At 35.5% G+C, this 19,372-nt stretch overlaps 1 protein-coding gene across 1 annotated transcript in view; it reads left to right on the top strand.

The window, feature by feature from the left end:
* AHR (aryl hydrocarbon receptor) overlaps positions 1 to 19,372 on the top strand; it is a 46,544-nt gene that overhangs the window by 20,022 nt on the left and 7,150 nt on the right. The window contains exons 3-6 of the mRNA XM_081244644.1: positions 7,365 to 7,468; positions 14,486 to 14,575; positions 17,121 to 17,244; positions 17,940 to 18,070. Coding sequence (XP_081100770.1) covers positions 7,365 to 7,468; positions 14,486 to 14,575; positions 17,121 to 17,244; positions 17,940 to 18,070 — 449 coding nt within the window. The remainder of the gene's footprint in view (positions 1 to 7,364; positions 7,469 to 14,485; positions 14,576 to 17,120; positions 17,245 to 17,939; positions 18,071 to 19,372) is intronic.

Here is a 19,372-nt window from a genome sequence, read left to right as displayed (position 1 = left end):
CTTTTTTTTTTTCCCCAGGACAGATTTTAAATGTTTGTAGTTAAATTGTTTGACTTTTTTGAGTCTTTGCTGATCTGGTTAATGGAAATATACATTTGCCATGTTATAGTGTTTTAGAAACTATTTTCACATGTAATGTAAAATTAATCACTTGAGGGTCTGTAATAAAACACATTTATATTACCACTAATCATTTTTATTTAGTAATTATATTTGTGTTATTTTTTAATCCTGCTCTTATAGCTTTTTGACTTTTTGATCAGTCATTTTTAATCAGTAGTTCAAATTCATTTATTTGTTTGTAGCTGGAGATTTAGATTTTGGAGTCATCATAATGTCATTGGAATAGTATTTTAAACTATGAAAGTGAATAAAATATTCCTGGGGAAAGCATATAGAATAAGAGGGAAAATACCAAAGATGAAATGCTTTAAGGATGGCCAGAGATAGAGGAAAGCACATCTCTGTGTGTGGAATATGATACTGTGCTATGGTGGTAATGAGTTTGCTCAAAGATGACTTCATTTGGTGTTTCAAGTTCTTAAAGGGGCAAAGAGAAAATTGCACATGAAAGTGTAAGCTAAAGTGAAATTAAAGTCTACAGAAAAATAATAATACTAGAGGAGGTAATTTCTGATTCTTCGTTGTCCATAGAAGACATAAAGCCATTCAGGTGTCAGCAGTGGGAGGTTGAGAGAAGAGACAGTCAAATTGGATCAACTTAATGAACCTAGAATTGTCTGTATCGAATTCTTCTAGCCTTAAATTTGCCCACATGATGTGGGAGTGCCTTTATGGTCAGTTATACAGAATATTCTGTTGCCTCCTGCATTTTTGATAGTGTCTAGTTTCAAGTGTCTAGTCTCTGTGTTACAGAGGCAGCTTCCCTCTCTTTGTCCTGGCCCAGTAGAGGGAGACTGTCATGTAAGGGGAGCACCAGCAGGCAGGGGACATGGGGGTAGTTCGGTTACTAACCCTGTGGCTTTAGATTAGACCTTTGTCATCACTGTTCCACAGAGTCTTCATCTTCTCAGCATGGACAGTAAGAATGCTTGCCTGCCTGATGTTTTAAGTCTATAGTGGGTTTATCCTAAAAAGTAAGATCTTTGTGAACCACAGTTATAAAATTTAAATTGTATACAGTTGACCCTTGAACAACACAAGGGTTAGTCGAAAATTGGCGTATAACTTTACAGTCGGCTTTCCATATCCATGGTTCCTCCATCTCCAAAGTTCTGCATCCATGGTTTCAACCAATCACGATCATGTAGTGCTGTATTATTTACTGGAAAAAACCCACATGTAAGTGGACCTGCCCAATTCAAACCCCATGTTTTTCACAGGTCAACTGTACATACAGAATTTTTTGTTATTGCCCTGTGTTTCAGTAGTAAATTATGTGGTTCTACTTTTATCTTTATAAAATTGGGATTAGAATTACCTCCTGAAGACATATTAATAATGAACTCTTTAAGCAGAGGAAAGATAATTTTAGAAAGTACGAAGGAATGAGATCCAGAACATTTGTGAGTTATTTCCTAAATCCTGATTTTCTAAGTCACTAGTTCTCAAAATGTGATACCTGCCCCTCAGCATCACTTGGGAACTTGTCAGTAATGCAGACTGTGGGGCCCCATCCTAGACCTACTGAGTCAGAAATTCTAGAGGGTGGGGTCCAGCAATGTGTTTCAGTAGCCTTCCAGATGATTCTAATGTCTATGAAAGTTTGAGAATCACTGCTCTGGCTGATTAAATTTTCCTACTTAGAATGCAGTTTTAATTCCACTCTTGTTTATGTGGAAAGCTGAATGCAACTCATTCCCCACTGAAAAGGTAAATTAATTGCTCTAGTTGGTTTCATTAATTCAGAGACCTAACATATCGTTACAGTAGAATTGCATGTAACTAAATGTAAAACTGGAAAAATGTTGAGTAACATCTTTGGAAGTTAGTTTCCACTTAATCGAGAGTGAGAATAGATCTAACTTTTAAGGATTTTTGCAGCTTTAGAATGATGTGTTTCTTTAGATTTGCTAAAAAGACAGTAACCGCCAGTTATGCAACTTACATTCATTCATAAAGATATAAACTAACATGTGCCTTTTTAAAACCTGAATTTACTTTTATTCTGCCTTGGTGAGTAGAAACTTCTAGGCAGAAAAAAATCTGTGAATATCATCAGAAAGCACTGAACTGTGTACACCTTATCTTTGTCTCCTGAAAACTTAGAATATAACATAGTTTTTAAAAAAGATTTTCAGTTTCTTCCTTCTTTCCCTCAAAAGGACAATGCTTCATTTACCAAACAAACAAACAAACAAACTTGATGTTACTGAAGTGAAATATCTATCTATTACCTCAAAGGATCTAGAAGGAACTCTTTTTAGGTACACTTATATATGATTGGAAATTATTTGTAAATACTCATCCATACTAGACTGGGGATTTTTCCTTGTATTCAAGAAATACTACTTTCTAACTTAGAGATGTAGTTGGTTGAATTTCATAATAGACGATAGCTCTGCTCTCTTTTATGCTTATGTGAATGTGGGAATGGAATTTAACTTTTCCTACCAGAAGTAATAAAGGGGGATGATAAACATTATTGTAAAATAAATTGAATTTATATCAACAATTAGAGATTAAAAAGGCTTATGCTTTTTCCTGGCAAAACATGTACCATGTCATCTTTCAGTTTAAATGCCAACTACAGTAACAAAATACAAAGTATAGTTTACCACATGCCAATATTTGTTCCCCGTGAATTTCTCTCTTGAAAAATTCAGAGCATGTTTTTTGAAGAGGAAATATTTGGCTTGTAGGGAGAAATGGGAAATCTGAGCTTAGATGTATAAGGAAGGAAAGTGCCATATTAGGAAACATGGATATGATTAAATGCATGTGGGAATAACACTTGAATATGGGAAAAAGACTTGAATCAGTTGGTACTAATTATATGGATAATATTACAATCTGATAATGCTGTGATATATTTACACTCTAAATTCCATTATCAATTAAATTCTTGTTTAATTGCATCATTGATCTCTCAAAGAGCAAATAGTTGAAATATTTTGATGGTTTATTATCTTAATATTCTGCTGAATGCTGAAAGTCAGAGCCTTACACTTTGGAAGGTGTGCCGTTCCTGCACATATGGGGAGGATTTTAACAAATGTCTCTTCAGTACGGCCAGTGTTTCCCGAGTAGCAGAACTGGCTTATGACTTATTTTCAGATATTATATTTTGTTTCTATGAACTGCCATGTATTTAATTCCAGGGGTGTAATGATTAAAGTGTCTTCTGCATCTGATGATGCATATAATTTTTATAACAATTTACAAGTTTGAAGTACCTTCAAATTTATGTTGCACAGTCACCATAGCAGTCCTGTTAGACACTCATTAATGCTCCCTGTTTAGAGATGAGAAAACAATTATCCCTAGTTTGCAACTTTTAGTGTAAGCTTCCATAATGGTTTGAGGGTGGGTGAACTCAGCATATAGCCCATTTTCTCCATCCTTGACTGTCAGTTATAGATTCAGGCATTAACCCAGGTACTCTACATGTTATTTTAGCTCTCACAAGAACTTGTCTCCAGAGGTATCACTGACCTAATTTAAAGATGAGGAAACTAATGGTCAAAGGTGGTTAGCATGGGAGAGAAGTCTGGTAGGTGGTTAATAATAGCTCATGCACTTAGGATTAGGCTACCTGGGTTCTTTTTTTTTTTTTTTTTTTTTTTTTTAGTTGGTTTCAGGGGAAGGGTTTCCTTTTTTTTTTTTTTTTTTTTTTTTTGCGGTACGCGGGCCTCTCACTGTTGTGGCCTCTCCCGTTGCGGAGTACAGGCTCCAGACGCGCAGGCCCAGCGGCCATGGCTCATGGACCCAGGCGCTCCGCGGCATGTGGGATCTTCCCGGATCGGGGCACGAACCCGTGTCCCCTGCATCGGCAGGCGGACTCTCAACCACTGCGCCACCAGGGAAGCCCGCTACCTGGGTTCTTATCTAGGCTCTACCACTTAAAGCTAGAACCTTGGGAAAGTTTCCTAACCTCCTTAAGTCTCAGTTTCCTAATCTACTGAAAGGACAGTAAGGCCAGTCCCATAGAACTCTTATGAAGATTAAACAAATAAGACGTAATACATGGAGACTGCCTGGCATACAGTGTGGGCTCTAAGTATCACATATTATTATGAAGGAAATTATTTAAGGCCACTCAGATGGTAGGAAGGCATATCCCCACATCATCTTCTTACTCTTCTATTGCTTTCTGATCAGGGCAAGAAATGTACATGTGAAAGTGAGTAGTATTAATTAATACATCTTCCAGTAACTTTAAGAAGGGAGAGGTGGTAGGTATGAGATCAAGAAATAGAGGACAAACTTCATGGAAAGGCAAAAATTACATAGTTTGGGTCAGGTGGCTAGGACATAAAATAAGTTTTCTAAAAAGTCATATTAGTATTTTTTAGATGAGAATGGGAAGGGAGTGCACCCTTCCTCGACTCATCTTTGCACAATATTTACTTAAATTCTTAACTGATTAATTATTAGCCTTAAACAAGAGAGCAACAGAAATACTTGTTTGCTTGTTTTTGGAAGAACCCTCCAGTGATGCTTCCCCCAAATGCACTTACCACTTTTCCTACTTAAGCAGTAGTTATACATACGTATTAAATATTGTCCTTCTAACATTTAGAATTGTAAGCATTGTTGTTTAGAAAGAATTCATTCTTTTTCAAGTTCCTCTAATACTTTAATTAAATTCCATCCTGGTACTTAATATTTTTGACATTCTTTACTAATATTTTTGACATTCTTTTCTAGTTCTTCATTTCCATAGCTTATAGGCCCTACTTAAAGGCAGAGTCTGTCTAATGTCTAATTACATTGGCTAATATCCCCAATACAAGACCAGAAACAAATTGTAAGTTACTGAGATGAATGGCCTCTTTCATTTCTTATTCAGCTTCTCAGTGGTCCAGTAACTCTAGTGGAAACTGACATCATTCCACTGATTAAAAAGTTAATTTTAAAAGATTCCTAATAAGAAAATTTAGACATTGTAAATTTGACACAATTAATATCTATCCATTTTTAGGATGACTTTGCTTCCTTCATAATGTCAGGGTTTGGGTTTTGTTGTTTTCTTTCTAATAGCAAATCTTACTGATATTTGGTATAACTCTTAAATTGTGCCTCGTACTGGAGCTTTTGGAAAAGTAGGAGAGTGTAGTTAATGCTTACATTGTGAGGTTTTAATGTGTTCAAGCAACTGTGGCCACTGGAAAGCAAGGAACAACAAAGCTTACAGGATAGAAAGGGAGGAAAGCCCTCTCTGTCCTTTACCTTTCAACGAGAAAAGATTAAGCCTTTCCTTTGGTCTTGGTTAACTGTTAGATCAGTTAATTTACCTCAAACTATATTTTGGCCTAAGGAAATCTGTTCTGTGGCCTTTTGGAATTGTTATATTCAGAGGCCAGGTTTTTGGCTTCTTGTTTCAAAGAGATATGCTTCAAGTTCTGCAAAGGCAAGGACTTGGCATAAGAGTCCAGTGTGACACATGCACTGATGGTTTAACAGAAAATATGCTTCACACATGAAAATGTTTTATATGTGATGCTTTGTTCAAACTGAGAGAAAAATCTGGTTACTAATATATCTCCAGCTTATCACTGAGCCAGATTATCCTTAGCGCTTAAAAATCTAATGAAATAAGAAATCTTAAAAGGAACGTCACAGTTGGTTTGGCTTAATGGTTTCTCTTATTTTAAATATCACAGGTTAAAAAAAGATCAGAAAAATAGAAAGGTGGTGTAATAGTGTCTAAAAGTTTAAACTTTATAACAGGGCAATCTATGAGCTTTGGGAAATACTGCTAATAATTAAAGCTACCAACTAATATTGAGCTGCTCTATGTCAGGAACTTCACATATATTCTAATTATTCTTCACAACGGCCCTGCAGGGTGTTTTTGTTTGTTTGTTTGCTTTTTCAATTACTACTTTACATATTAGGAGACAGGCTCAGAAAGCTCACACATTTAGGAAAAGGCAGAGCTGAGATTTGAACTCAGCTCTGTCAGGTACCAATGTCCATCCACATGTTTTAACTGAGAAAACATTTGAGAGTGCTTGGAAAAATGCTAAATAAATAAATGGTAGCAATTATTATTTCTGTTCAGCTGTGCTGCCTCCCAGACTATAAATGCATGCACACACACACAATGCGGAGAGAGATGGGAAGGTGGGGAGATGCAGCATTACAGCGTGCTACCCTCTATAGTAAGCATCCCACCATCCTGTCAGACTCCCGTTCACATATGCAATCCATAAGCAACTAGAAGATGATAATGAAAGAGAAGCCACATTACAAGGTGTAATACCTAGGAATAGACATAAAACTACTTTTTTGTGGAGAACTTCAAAACATTCTAGTGGGACAAAAAATACAGACTTGAACAAATGGGAAAACATACATGTTCTCAGATTGATTCAACATCATAAAGACATTAATTCTCCGTGAATTGATCTATAAATTTAATGTGAACTTAAGAATACTACTAACAGTTTTTTTACCTTAAAACTAGACAAGAGGATCCTAACCTCAGTGGACATATATTTCTTAATAAGGCATTTGGTTGATTCTTCTCACCACCCAGTAGTTCACAGCTGTTAAGATAAATATGTAGAGACATATTAAAAATATTTTTATAGGTTAGGTTGTGAGGAACCTTATTCTCCTAAATAGATAAGAACTGGAGGAGTGTTTATAGCAATGTCATGGCAATTCTTTGAAACTCCTCAAGTAATATGCCAAAAATCATATAGTGAACTCATCAAAAGTTATCTTTAAGAACCTGTCAGGGACTTCCCTGGTGGCACAGTGGTTAAGAATCTGCCTGCCAACGCAGGGGACATGGGTTCCATCTCTGGTCCGGGAAGATCCCATATGCAGCGGAGCAACTAAGCCTGTGCGCCACAACTACTGAGCCTGCGAGCCACAACTGCTGAAGCCCGCGCTTAGATCCTGTGCTCAGCAACAAGAGAAACCACCACAATGAGAAGCCCGCACACCAACGAAGAGTAGCCCCCCTCGCTGCAAATAGAGGAAGCCTGCGCAGCAACGAAGACCCAATGCAGCCAAAAAAAAAAAAACCAAAAAAAAACAACAATCTGTCAGCTGACTGGAAACTACCCATTGGCAAAGGATTGTTCACTTAGTTACTGTAGTACCAGTAGATACCAATTTTTCAAATTATCTCTGTGTTTGGTGTACAGAGGTTTTTATTATAGCTCTTTGAAACTGCTTATTTTAAAAACCACGTATACTATATCATTGTTTTTCCCTTTTTTTCATAGTTGCATTAAAGTCCACCCCAGCTGACAGAAATGGAGGCCAGGACAACTGTAGAACAAAATTCAGAGAAGGCCTGAACTTGCAGGAAGGAGAATTCTTACTGCAGGTAAATTGTAGTAAATATAGTTCGTTTTCATTAGGACAATTATAAATGGAGAATTAATTAACAGCCTTTTAATTATCCCCAGTTTATTTAGGACTCACCCAGCGTTTCATACCACTTTCATCTGAAGTACAATAGTGGTATAATGTTAGTATTGTACATGAAAAAATGGGATTTTATGAAGTATATTTATTAGAAGTCTAGTTATCACTTTCTGTGTTGCATTTCTTTAAATAGCAAGAACTCCTAGATTATTTTAAAGGTTCTCATTTAAGACATTGGATTTACGTATATGTTTTGAGGAATATAGCTCCATTAAAATAATTTTATTTGTTAAATAGTTTGAAATTGTTCTTAACCTGAAGTTTATTTTTTTCAATGTGTTCTTATAACTATATTTTCTTTTAGCATCTATGTGTGACTTATCAACTTGCTACAGATGCGCTAGAACTTGGAGAGTTTCTAGTAGATTTGTCTATAAAAGTATTTTAAATCTTTTCCAAGTTTTCTTTCTTTTGGATCTGATACAATGCTCGATTCTCAGTTAAAATTCTCAGGTATTTATCTTATTAAAGAAAGACAGAATGAAGATGTGTGCTATAAAGAATATATATATATGTATAACTGCATCACTTTGCTGTACACCTGAAACTAACTCAACACTGTAAATTAACTATACTTCAATTTAAAAAATGGTAAAAAAAAAACTCGTTAAATAAAATAAAACAAAACAGAAAAGATGTGTGCTATAATCTGCGCTCTTACTATTACATAATAATTTTCAATTCTTCCCAGTGAACTGAGTGGAGAACTTAATTTGCCATTGTGACAAAAAGTAGCCGTAAGTTTCAGTAACTCCATTCATTCAGTAAATGCTTAAGTGTAACCTAACAATTTATAAGATTTTATTATAATTTTGTAATTGTGTTCAAATCCCTGATACCGAAAATTAACTTTTGCTTCCATTATGTTAGAAAAAATTAAATATATTCAACCATGAGTCGTCCTCCTCCTGCCTCTAGCTGAGGATTTTTATGTATATTAGCTGAAACGTAAAGACCCCTTATTCAGGTCACACGAAGCATTCTAATAATTGCTGCTTAATGTGATTAAGCACGCATCTTAGTTTATGTAGTCAAGTAATAAAGAAGTTCTTTATCTCAAGTGAAAATAGACAAATGTGGCATGCTTAACACTTGTTAAACTGCTTTAAATTATGGGCCAGTGATTATTTTTTTGACATCTTTATTGGAGTATAATTGCTTTACAGTGGTGTGTTAGTTTCCACTGTATAACAAAGTGAGTCAGCTATATGTATACATATATCCCCATATCCCCTCCTCTATGCGTCTCCCTCCTACCCTCCCTATTCCACCCCTCTAGATGGTCACAAAGCACTGAGCTGAGCTCCCTGTGCTATGCAGCTGCTTCCCACTAGCTATCTATCTTACATTTGGTAGTGTATATATGTCCATGCCACTCTCACTTCATCCCAGGTTACCCTTCCCCCTCCCCGTGTCCTCAAGTCCATTCTCTACATCTGTGTCTTTATTCCAGTCCTGCCCCTGCGTTCTTCAGAACCATTTTTTTTCTTTTAAGATTTCATATATGTGTTGGCATACGATACTTGTTTTTCTCTTTCTAACTTACTTCATTCTGTATGACAGTCTCTAGGTCCATCCATCTCACTGGAAATAACTCAATTTCGTTTCTTTTTATGGCTGAGTAATATTCCATGGTATATATATGCCACATGTTCTTTATCCATTCATCTGTTGATGGACACTTCGGTTGCTTCCATGTCCTGGCTATTGAAAATAGTGTTGCAATTAACATTCTGGTACATGACTCTTTTTGAATTATGGTTTTCTCAGGGTATATGCCCAGGAGTGGGATTGCTGGGTCATATAGTATTTCTATTTTTTCTTTTCTAAGGAACCTCCATACTGTTCTCCATAGTGGCTGTATCAATTTACATTCCCACCAACAGTGCAAGAGGGTTCCCTTTTCTCCACACCCTCTACAGCATTTATTGTTTGTAGGCTTTTTGATGATGGCCATTCTGACTGGTGTGAGGTGATACCTCATTGTAGTTTTGATATGCATTTCTCTAATGATTAGTGATGTTGAGCATCCTTTCATGTGTTTGTTGGCATTCTGTATATATTCTTTGGAGAAATGTCTGTTTAGGTCTTCTGCCCATTTTTGGATTGGGTTGTTTGGTTTTTTTTGATATTGAGCTGCATGAGCTGCTTGTAAATTTTGGAGATTAATCCTTTGTCAGTTGCTTCATTTGCAAGTATTTTCTCCCATTCTGAGGGGTGTCTTTTTGTCTTGTTTATGGTTTCCTTTGCTGTGCAAAAGCTTTAAGTTTCATTAGGTCCCATTTGTTTATTTTTGTTTTTTATTTCCAATTCTCTAGCAGGTGGGTCAAAAAGGATCTTGCTGTGATTTATGTCATAGAGTGTTCTGCCTATGTTTTCTTCTAAGAGTTTTATAGTGTCTGGCCTTACAGTTAGGCCTTTAATCCATTTTGAGTTTATTTTTGTGCATGGTGTTAGGGAGTGTTCTAATTTCATTCTTTTACATGTAGATGTCCAGTTTTCCCAGCACCACTTATTAAAGAGGCTGTCTTTTCTCTATTGTATATTCTTGCCTCCTTTATCGAAAATAAGGTGACCATATGTGCGTGGGTTTATTTCTGGGCTTGCTATCCTGTTCCATTGATCTATATTTCTGTTTTTGTGCCAGTACCATACTCTCTTGATGACTGTAGCTTTGTAATATAGTCTGAAGTCTGGGCGTCTGATTCCTCCAGCTCCATTTTTCTTTCTCAAGATAGCTTTGGCTATTTGGGGTCTTTTGTGTTTCCATACAAATTGTGAAATTTTTTGTTCTAGTTCTGTGAAAAATGCCATTGGTAGTTTGATAGGGATTGCATTGAATCTGTAGATTGCTTTGGGTAGTATAGTCATTTTCACAGTGTTGATTCTTCCAATCCAAGCACATGGTATATATCTCCATCTGTTTGTATCATTTTTAATTTCTTTCATCAGTATCTTATAGTTTTCTGCATGCAGGTCTTTTGTCTCCTTAGGTAGGTTTATTCCTAGGTATTTTATTCTTTTTGTTGCAGTGGTAAATGGGAGTGTTTCCTTAATTTCTCTTTCAGATTTTTCAGCATTAGTGTATAGGAATGCAAGAGATTTCTGTGCATTAATTTTGTATCCTGCTATTTTACCAAATTCATTGATTAGCTCTAGTAGTTTTGTGGTAGCGTCTTTAGGATTCTCTGTGTATAGTATCATGTCATCTGCAAACAGTGACAGTTTTACTTCTTCTTTTCCGATTGGGATTCCTTTTATTTCTTTTTCTTGTCTGATTGCTGTGGCTAAAACTTCCAAAACTATGTTGAATAATAGTGGTGAGAGTGGGCAACCTTGTCTTGTTCCTGATCTTAGTGGAAATGGCTTCGGCTTTTCAGCATTGAGAACGATGTTGGCTGTGGTTTTGTCATATATGGCCTTTATTATATTGAGGTAAATTCCTTCTATGCCTACTTTCTGGAGAGTTTTTATCATAAATGGGTGTTGAATTTTGTTGAAAACTTTTTTTGCATCTATTGAGATGATCATATGGTTTTTATCCTTCAGTTTGTTAATATGGTTTATCACATTCATTGATTTGCATATACTGAAGAATCCTTGCATTCCTGGGATAAATCCCACTTGATCATAGTGTATGACCCTTTTAATGTGCTGTTGGATTCTGTTTGCTAGTATTTTGTTGAGGATTTTCGCATCTATGTTCATCAGTGATATCTGGGCCCATGATTTTTATTTTTCCCCTAGAATGTTTAGATAAATTGTAAACATATCCTATGTCAAGGATCCAGAATAAAAATATACCGTTGCAAAACTAGTGTTAACTTTTTAATTTTCTGAAGAGTGGAAATATTTAGGTATTTAAAATAAATGGTCTTGTCATTAATTCTGTTGGATGCCATTTGTATAGTATGTGATGCTTCCTCTATAGTAGGAAGCATCACACACTATACAATTTGCTTAGGGCCATAACCTCTTATCTCTTATGAAGCAGCTGAGCACATTGTAGACATGTGAAAATGGCATATTTCATTATACACAGTTGCCATAATGGCATCTTACTTTATATTTCCAACGTGCGGTTATCACCTAGTTACCACTTAAATGCAGAGGATGTTTCCAGAGGTCCAGTATACCATTTGGCTTGAAACTTTTGAAACGAAATCTTTTCCTTTGGTTTTAACAAAGGAGGCACATGAAGAAAATGTTACAAGATGTTTAATGAAAGGTTAAAATATTTATTTTCTTGATTAGCTTAAATTTGTTACTCTTTTATGAAGAATAAAAATAAAACAATAAAATAACTTTTTGTATCGTTTCATTATCTGTTATTTGCTTTAGTTGTTTATTTTCATATATTTAAATATGTTCTATCCATTGCTACTTAATACTGTGCTTATTAAAATCTGTAGCTTCATTTTTGAGATAACAGCAGTTGAAATTATAAATAACAGTACTAATTGCAGTTTATTTCTCTTATTAAATAGTAAGTGAAGCTCAACATGATTTTCAGATAGAGAGATAGTTTGGACTTAGACCAAAGAATAATAATCTCTTTTATTAATATGTAATTACCAAATTAATTCCTTCTTTTAATTTACTAAGATAATAATTCAGTACAAGTAATAACCTTGCTCCACATGGTATTTAAGATCATTTAATATCCATATAATTGGTATGTATATACTCTTTTAAGATTGGTATGTATATATTCTTTTAAGAGTCTTTTTGTTTTACATCTGACAACTAACATTTGTCTAAGAGTGTTTACCTGTCATACCCTAAATTATCTTTGTGTCACCTGGCATGCACTAATGAGCTTATTGTACAGTACTAAATTCATTCCACTGTTCGAAAAACATGATATTCTACAAAATAATATGCATATGATCAATGGATACTATTTTCTAGAAGGAAGACATCTGCAAGATAAAAAAATGCGGTAATGGATATATACTATTACTGCCAGCTAAAACTTAAGAATACTCAATTTTGGGGGTGTAAATCATTAAACATTTAAGTTCTTGGTGGGTGCCATCGCCATTTTTCATCCTGGGGAAATTGCCAGGTTTTATAAGGCATAATATCTAAAGTCAAGGATCTTAGATCCCAGTTGTGATTACATGAGTTATAGGCATGTAACAGTTGGTGATCAGTAACACATAAAAGCAGTAGATCATGATATAACGTTAAGTGTGCAGGCTTTAGAGCTAGACAAAGTTTACCTTCTGGCTCAGCTTCTTCCTAGCTGTATGGCCGTGGGCAAGTTACTGTGCAGCTCTTTACCTCAGTTTCCTCGATTTAAAAACTGGAATATGACACCTACTTCAGTGGATTGCTGAGGGAATTAGAGTACTTGAATACATTAAATAAAAAGCATTTAGAAAGTGGCTGTTAAATAGTAGGTGCTGTTTGTTGTCTGCATAATTAAGTTCTCAGAAGTATAATATAGACCAGGGATCTTGAAGGTGAAAGGACTTTGAGGGAAAAGCAAGACAGTCACCGTATTTCTTTTACCTCATCTAACAGTGAGGGTATCTACAAGACTGTGTGGGCATCATAAGCACAGGCGCAGTAGCTTCTTCAGTTTTGAATCTCAGTACTTAGCATGCATCCTCTTTGGTATGCAATATTTCATTAAGTGTTGAATGAACTACTTGCTGTCGTTTATATATCTCTCTATAGTCCACAAAGCATGATCATGTAAATCTTTATCTGCTCATTTCCACAACCTCATATTATAGTAATGGTGCCTTACATGAATTGAGTGCCAGCTCTGTACCAGGCACTGTACAGTGCCTGTTTTTCAAACAATGACACTAAAGCTTGAAGGGGTAAATAACTTAATAAAACCACACAGTTAGTAAGAAACAGAAGAATCCAGTCCAAATTCTGACTCCAAACTATGTGGTTCTTAAACTAGACCATTCCACGTCTCATTTCACATGAAGAAGAGTGTCTCAGGAGGGTTTAACAATGATCACATAGCATAGAGTAAAACAAGTACAGAATTAAACTCAAGCAGGAAATAATGAGGGCTTTAGAATTAAAATATGTGATCACAATTAATGTTTAATTTGATCTAAATACTTTTATTACCTTAGGGTATAGAGATATTAACATTGGACTTGAACCACCACTAAAAGAATAGGAAAAGAGAGGATAACTTCTAAACTAAAAGAAAGAAGTAGTAATAAAAAATAATTGGCCCAAAGCAGGCAATATGGAAAGAAAAAGCAGCATAGTATAAGTGGAACTGATAAAAATAACACCTATAAAATGATAGCTTTAAACCTAAATATATTAGTAATTATATTAAATTTAAATGGACTATATTTGCTGTGTACTTGTCTTACATGTATTTGTTCTACATGTGTATTTTATGTAGAGTCCATTTGTGTATTCCTTTTCTAATAAAAAGTTTTTAAAAGTTTTATAATACTTTGAGAGCATCCACATTTCAAACTGTGTCAGTGCTTAAACTATCTTTGCACAGAGCTTTTCTTCTATCAAATTTTTTTATGGTTCTAATAAACATATTTACACACTATCTTCCTTTAAAAGCAGTGTGACAGATTACAGTAAATGATGTGTATACAATTATATTTAAAAAACATGTACAGTATATTTAAAACAAAATCTAAAGCATGAGGAAGAAGAAGAAATAAATATTAAAGTTATTGTGATTGAGTATTAAATTACTTCTAAGCTTTTCTTTGGCAGAATCAAAAGGTGTGAATAGATTCTTCTCCCTACTGGGGTGTGTGGTGTTTCTGCATTTGTGGAGTGTAATAATATTAACCATTTTAAAGATTTTTTCGTCAATAAAAGTAACAGCCTTAACTGAAGTCAGTATTTATGGATGTAATATTTTTATTTAGTCACATTACTAATTTTGTAACTTTTTTCCTTGTAGGCACTGAATGGCTTTGTATTGGTTGTCACTACAGATGCTTTGGTCTTTTATGCTTCTTCTACTATACAAGATTACCTGGGGTTTCAGCAGGTAAATATATTTTTCTTAGGTCATTAAAAAATTTTTTTTTGAAAATTAATTTTCTACTTTTAATTTATCTTATACTTAGGGACACAAGCGATAATTTGTATATATAAAATATAATTAAAATACAGATGCTATAGAATAAAAAAGTATATGTTTGCAGCTAATATATTTTTATACTTTTAAAAATCTACTGCATTATAATTTCCTTAAGGGTGTATGTGAGTCATGGATTTTGTGTTTCTTCTTTCACTTATAAAGAACTCTTATGTATACAAAACTTTAGGGTAAGGGGCAGATAGGGTTTGGACAGGGGCAGACAGAATATTTACCATCAAATTAGTTATGGATACTGGAAGGTATATGACAACTATGAAATGAATGAGGTGATATGTAAAGGTATGAGCAAAATACTATGGCTTCTCCCTTTAATTCCGACTTGTATGGATTATGGAAGTTTTCCTGAAGGAAATGGTATTTAAGCTAACCTAAAGAAAGTGTAGGATCCGATGGGTGGACAATTGTGGAGGGAACACAGAGAAGAAAAGCTAGACGTACTGTAGACAGTAGGTTGGAAGGCCTTGAAGGAGGTGAGCGTGTTTGGTTTAATGTTACTGAGTGTATAGTGAATAAATGGAGTAATAAGGTGTTCGGCATATTTGAGGGGCAAGAACATCCAATATGACTTGAGAAGTTTGTAAGTACACTTGAATCCTAACAACTCTTATGTATCAGTAGTTCTTACATTCTAATGTGCATAAGAATCACCTGAAGAACTTCATAAGATGTCATAAAATTGATGGGCCTCATTCCCATATAATCTGATTCAGTACGTCAGAGTGGGGCCCATGTATTTCATTTCTAACAAGCTCCCACGTGATGCCAAGACTGATGGTTGAATGGCACCGTCTGCACTGTTACATAGACTGAAGTTTAAATTGTCATACACGCTATAGAAGCCACTAAATGTTTTTGTTAAAGGGAACGGGTATGCTCCAATCTATATTTCAGAAGATAACTCTGGCATTTTGTAATGGATGGCATAGAGATGACTTCATGCTAGAAGATAAAGTTCGTAGGAAGATTTAAGTCCAGATAGCTAAAGTGGTGGAATCTGGCTACTGACACAAAGCCTAACTTAAGTATTTTTGAACTTTAAAGAAAATATACTAATGTCCATGGAAAAGCCTGTTTGCAACTTAATTGCATAACTAGTTTAATTATTACTTGATGTGATTCATAACAGTTAAGAAATCAGAAAGATTAGCTGTTTCCCAATCTGTTTTTTTCTTCGTATATACATATAACCTGGATATTCTTTAAGAAAACATTCATATCTGACATTGGTGGTGGTTTATGGCACCATTTTTAAAACTGCATCTGGTGACTCATTAGTGGGTTATGAAATTGATATAGTGGATCACCATCAATCATTCCTTTTAGTTGCTTGAAATGAAATAAAATAGAAAACACAATATTGTCACACATACGTGGAATCTAGAAAAATGGCAGAGATGATCTTATTTGCTAAGCAGAAATAGAGACAGACATAGAACACAAATGTATGGATACCAGCGGGGAGAGGGGTGGGGTGGGAGGAATTCGGAGATTGCGGTTGACACATATACACTATTGATACTATGTATAAAATAGACAACTGATGGGAACATACTGTATAGCACAGAGAACTCTACTTAATGCACTGTGGTGACCTGAATGGGAGGGAAATACCAAAGAGAGGGGTGTGTGTGTGTGTGTGTGTGTGTGTGTGTGTGTGTGTACACATATGGCTGATTCATTTTGCTGTACAGTAGAAGCTAACAGGACATTGTAAACCAAATATACACCAATAAAAATAAATTTAAAAAATATTGTCACACATAAAAGAAGTGTTTTGTGAAACTTTTTTCCACGTGTGTATACACACACACACACACACACACACGACGGATAGAAAATGTATTTCTTGCCATGAGTTGCAATAAAAAAAATTAGAGCAATTCTGGTGGAAGGGCTAAGGGCTCAGCACTGTAGTAAATGCTGAGAAGCAAGAGGTGAAGGAGGGATTCTGACCTGGTAATGGCATAATCCCTTACTCTTATGGAATCTTCTAGAAGTAAAAATTTCATATAAGGAAAACTATTAGAGAGCAGTGAAGGAAATACATAATACTATCAAGCTTAGAGAAGTCAAATGCAGCTGGATGTTCAGACAAGGTTTTGTGGAAGAAGGAGGATTTTAAAAGATCAGTAAATAGATAAAAATCAGCAGAACTTAATGTGCTGCAATTAAGGCGTGGGAAGGTGACTTATTTCACTGAAAAGCATTCACACAGGGAAGTGATGGCAAGTAACTTTTGACTTGTCAATTACAGTGCTAGTCTCTTTCTAGCTTTTCCTGTATTGGATTCCTGGAGAGCTTTGCAATCATTTCATTTGCGTTCATCACCACTAACAAGCACCCACTAATCTAGCAAGGTTTTGAAATTAGTAAGCCACATTTTTAAAAAATCAGTACTTCTTGTTAATTTCCTTGTACTTTTTTTCTTTAGTCTGATGTCATCCATCAGAGTGTGTATGAACTGATCCATACTGAAGACCGAGCTGAATTTCAGCGCCAGCTGCACTGGGCATTAAACCCTTCACAGTGTCCAGACTCTGGACAAAAAATTGATGGTAAGAATGTTGACCAAAAGATAGTGTTGGGGATTTTTTGATATAATTCTGTGAAAGAAGGCAGAGAACCTTTAGGGGCATAGAACTCCATGGTGAAGGTTGGGAAGAAGGGGAAAGACATGAATCTCTGGCTGTGGGCCAGAGCCAGGTCACAGGGAGCCTGGTGACCTAAAGGGGGTTTTGACAGATGACAGCCATTGATGAATTTCACGTGACAAAGTATAGCCATATACTCACTAATATATTGTATAAAAAGAACTCTTACACTATTGTGAAAAGGGGGAAGGAATGTACAAGGTTGATTCTGGAGTGTGCATAAATTGTTCTGTGTTTAAAATGCACCAAATATAAAAGCAGACTAGCATATGCAAGGATAAAAAACCTTCTTTCAATGCAAGCAGTGTTTTCACACATCTGTGAAAATGTTAAAAAGAAAAAAAGGCTTAGAAAATATAGAAATTGTTGACAGGATAGCTCAATAGAAATAAAAACAGCCGAATAGGTAAAGTTCTATGTAGTGAAAATGTTATTCAATAAGTTTTAATTCTTTTCACTAGCTCCCCTTCTGAAAGCGATTTTTCTTTTGTAATCCAAATACAGACTTCGGTTTAGAAATTAACACAAATTTCAGCTGTTCAAACACTTAATTTTACAGCAAAATGGGAAGTAACTTTGTGTTGCTATTATTTCTACAGAAGCTAATGGCCTCTCACAGCCAGCAGTCTATTATAACCCAGACCAGGTTCCTCCAGAGAACTCTTCGTCTATGGAAAGGTGCTTCGTTTGCCGACTAAGGTGTCTGCTGGATAATTCATCTGGTTTTCTGGTAAGGTGCAAAATCTTTTACTGCCATTTACTATTAAGTTTTAGAAAATTAAAAAGAAAAGTGAAACCAATTTAATTTGAATGTATTTGAGTTTAGGTTATAAAAATCTACTTTATTAAATAATTTTATAAAGGACAGTAACGTTTTAAAAATATCTTCCATAACTCAAAATCTCTATCCTTTAGGATGCAGTAACAAAGACTGAGTGGAATAACAGGGAACTCTCTATCTTTCCCCGTTTTTTGGACTTTTTAGGTATAAGATAGAGAATTATATAGCAGTTCTTTGGCAGCAGACTGCTTACCCTCCTTGGATTTAATGCCTGCCAAATGGAAAAATTATCACGGCCTTTTCCGCATGGCTGGAATAACTGCCGTGTAAAAAAGTGGTTGTGTCTTCATGATGGCAGGATCCTCCTTTAGTATGAAATGCTCTTGAGCAGTGTGAACTCCTGAGTAGGATGGCCAGGGAGCAGTGTAGGCAGGACGCTAAGAGTAGAGACGGCCCGGCCCGTCAGGTGCCTGTGTCTTGAAGATTGTGCACTCCACCAGGTACAGAAGAAGAGACAAAGCATGTTGCATATGACTTTTGTGACTTATCAGGAATTGGAAACATACTCAAATCTATTAGCAAACGATGATTTTTGTTGGTGTGTTTATTCCTGAAGATAGTTTTGCTGACCCAGAATTAGAACTGTGCTTTGAGCTAGTTTCCTAGTACTGATCAGCAGTTAGTATGTATGTCTAGGTGGAATTTTTGTGTAATTGGGCCTTTTCTCCCTTGGGCTGCTCTCATATTGATGTCAGAATCATCCCTTGGCCTGGTACTGTTTTAAGCAACCAGATCGTAGTCATGATTAAATTGTCTCTGTTTCCTCTGTCTTCTAAAATTATTCTTTAATAGAGTTGTGTGTTCTTTGTATGGCTTTATGATTCATTTTAGTGTTTTTAAACAGTTGTTTTATCTCTCTATAAAAGATTCCCATGAATTTTGAAATATACTGAGCTGTGGACTAATCCACAGACTATATCTGAAAATTAATATGTACTTGTGGCTTTATCACTATTCATTCGTTTAGGAAATAGAGTTTGAGTGTGCGGTATGCACGGACCCGTGCTAGGTGTGGATGGTAGGGCAGCCGCAAGGTCAGAAAACCATTAGGTCTTCCTTTTGTGACCTATTAAAGCACTGAGTGGTTCACTTACCAATCCCTTGAGGATAGCCCTCATACTACCTTTTAGGATATTTTTAATGGGCTTTCTGGGGAGAAAGGAATTCAAGTCACATTTGATAGCCTCATGA

Source organism: Mesoplodon bidens (genome assembly GCF_964165515.1).
Source record: "Mesoplodon bidens genome assembly, chromosome: 9".
Classification (NCBI taxonomy): domain Eukaryota; kingdom Metazoa; phylum Chordata; class Mammalia; order Artiodactyla; family Ziphiidae; genus Mesoplodon; species Mesoplodon bidens.
This window is presented reverse-complemented; position numbering and strand designations above follow the sequence as displayed.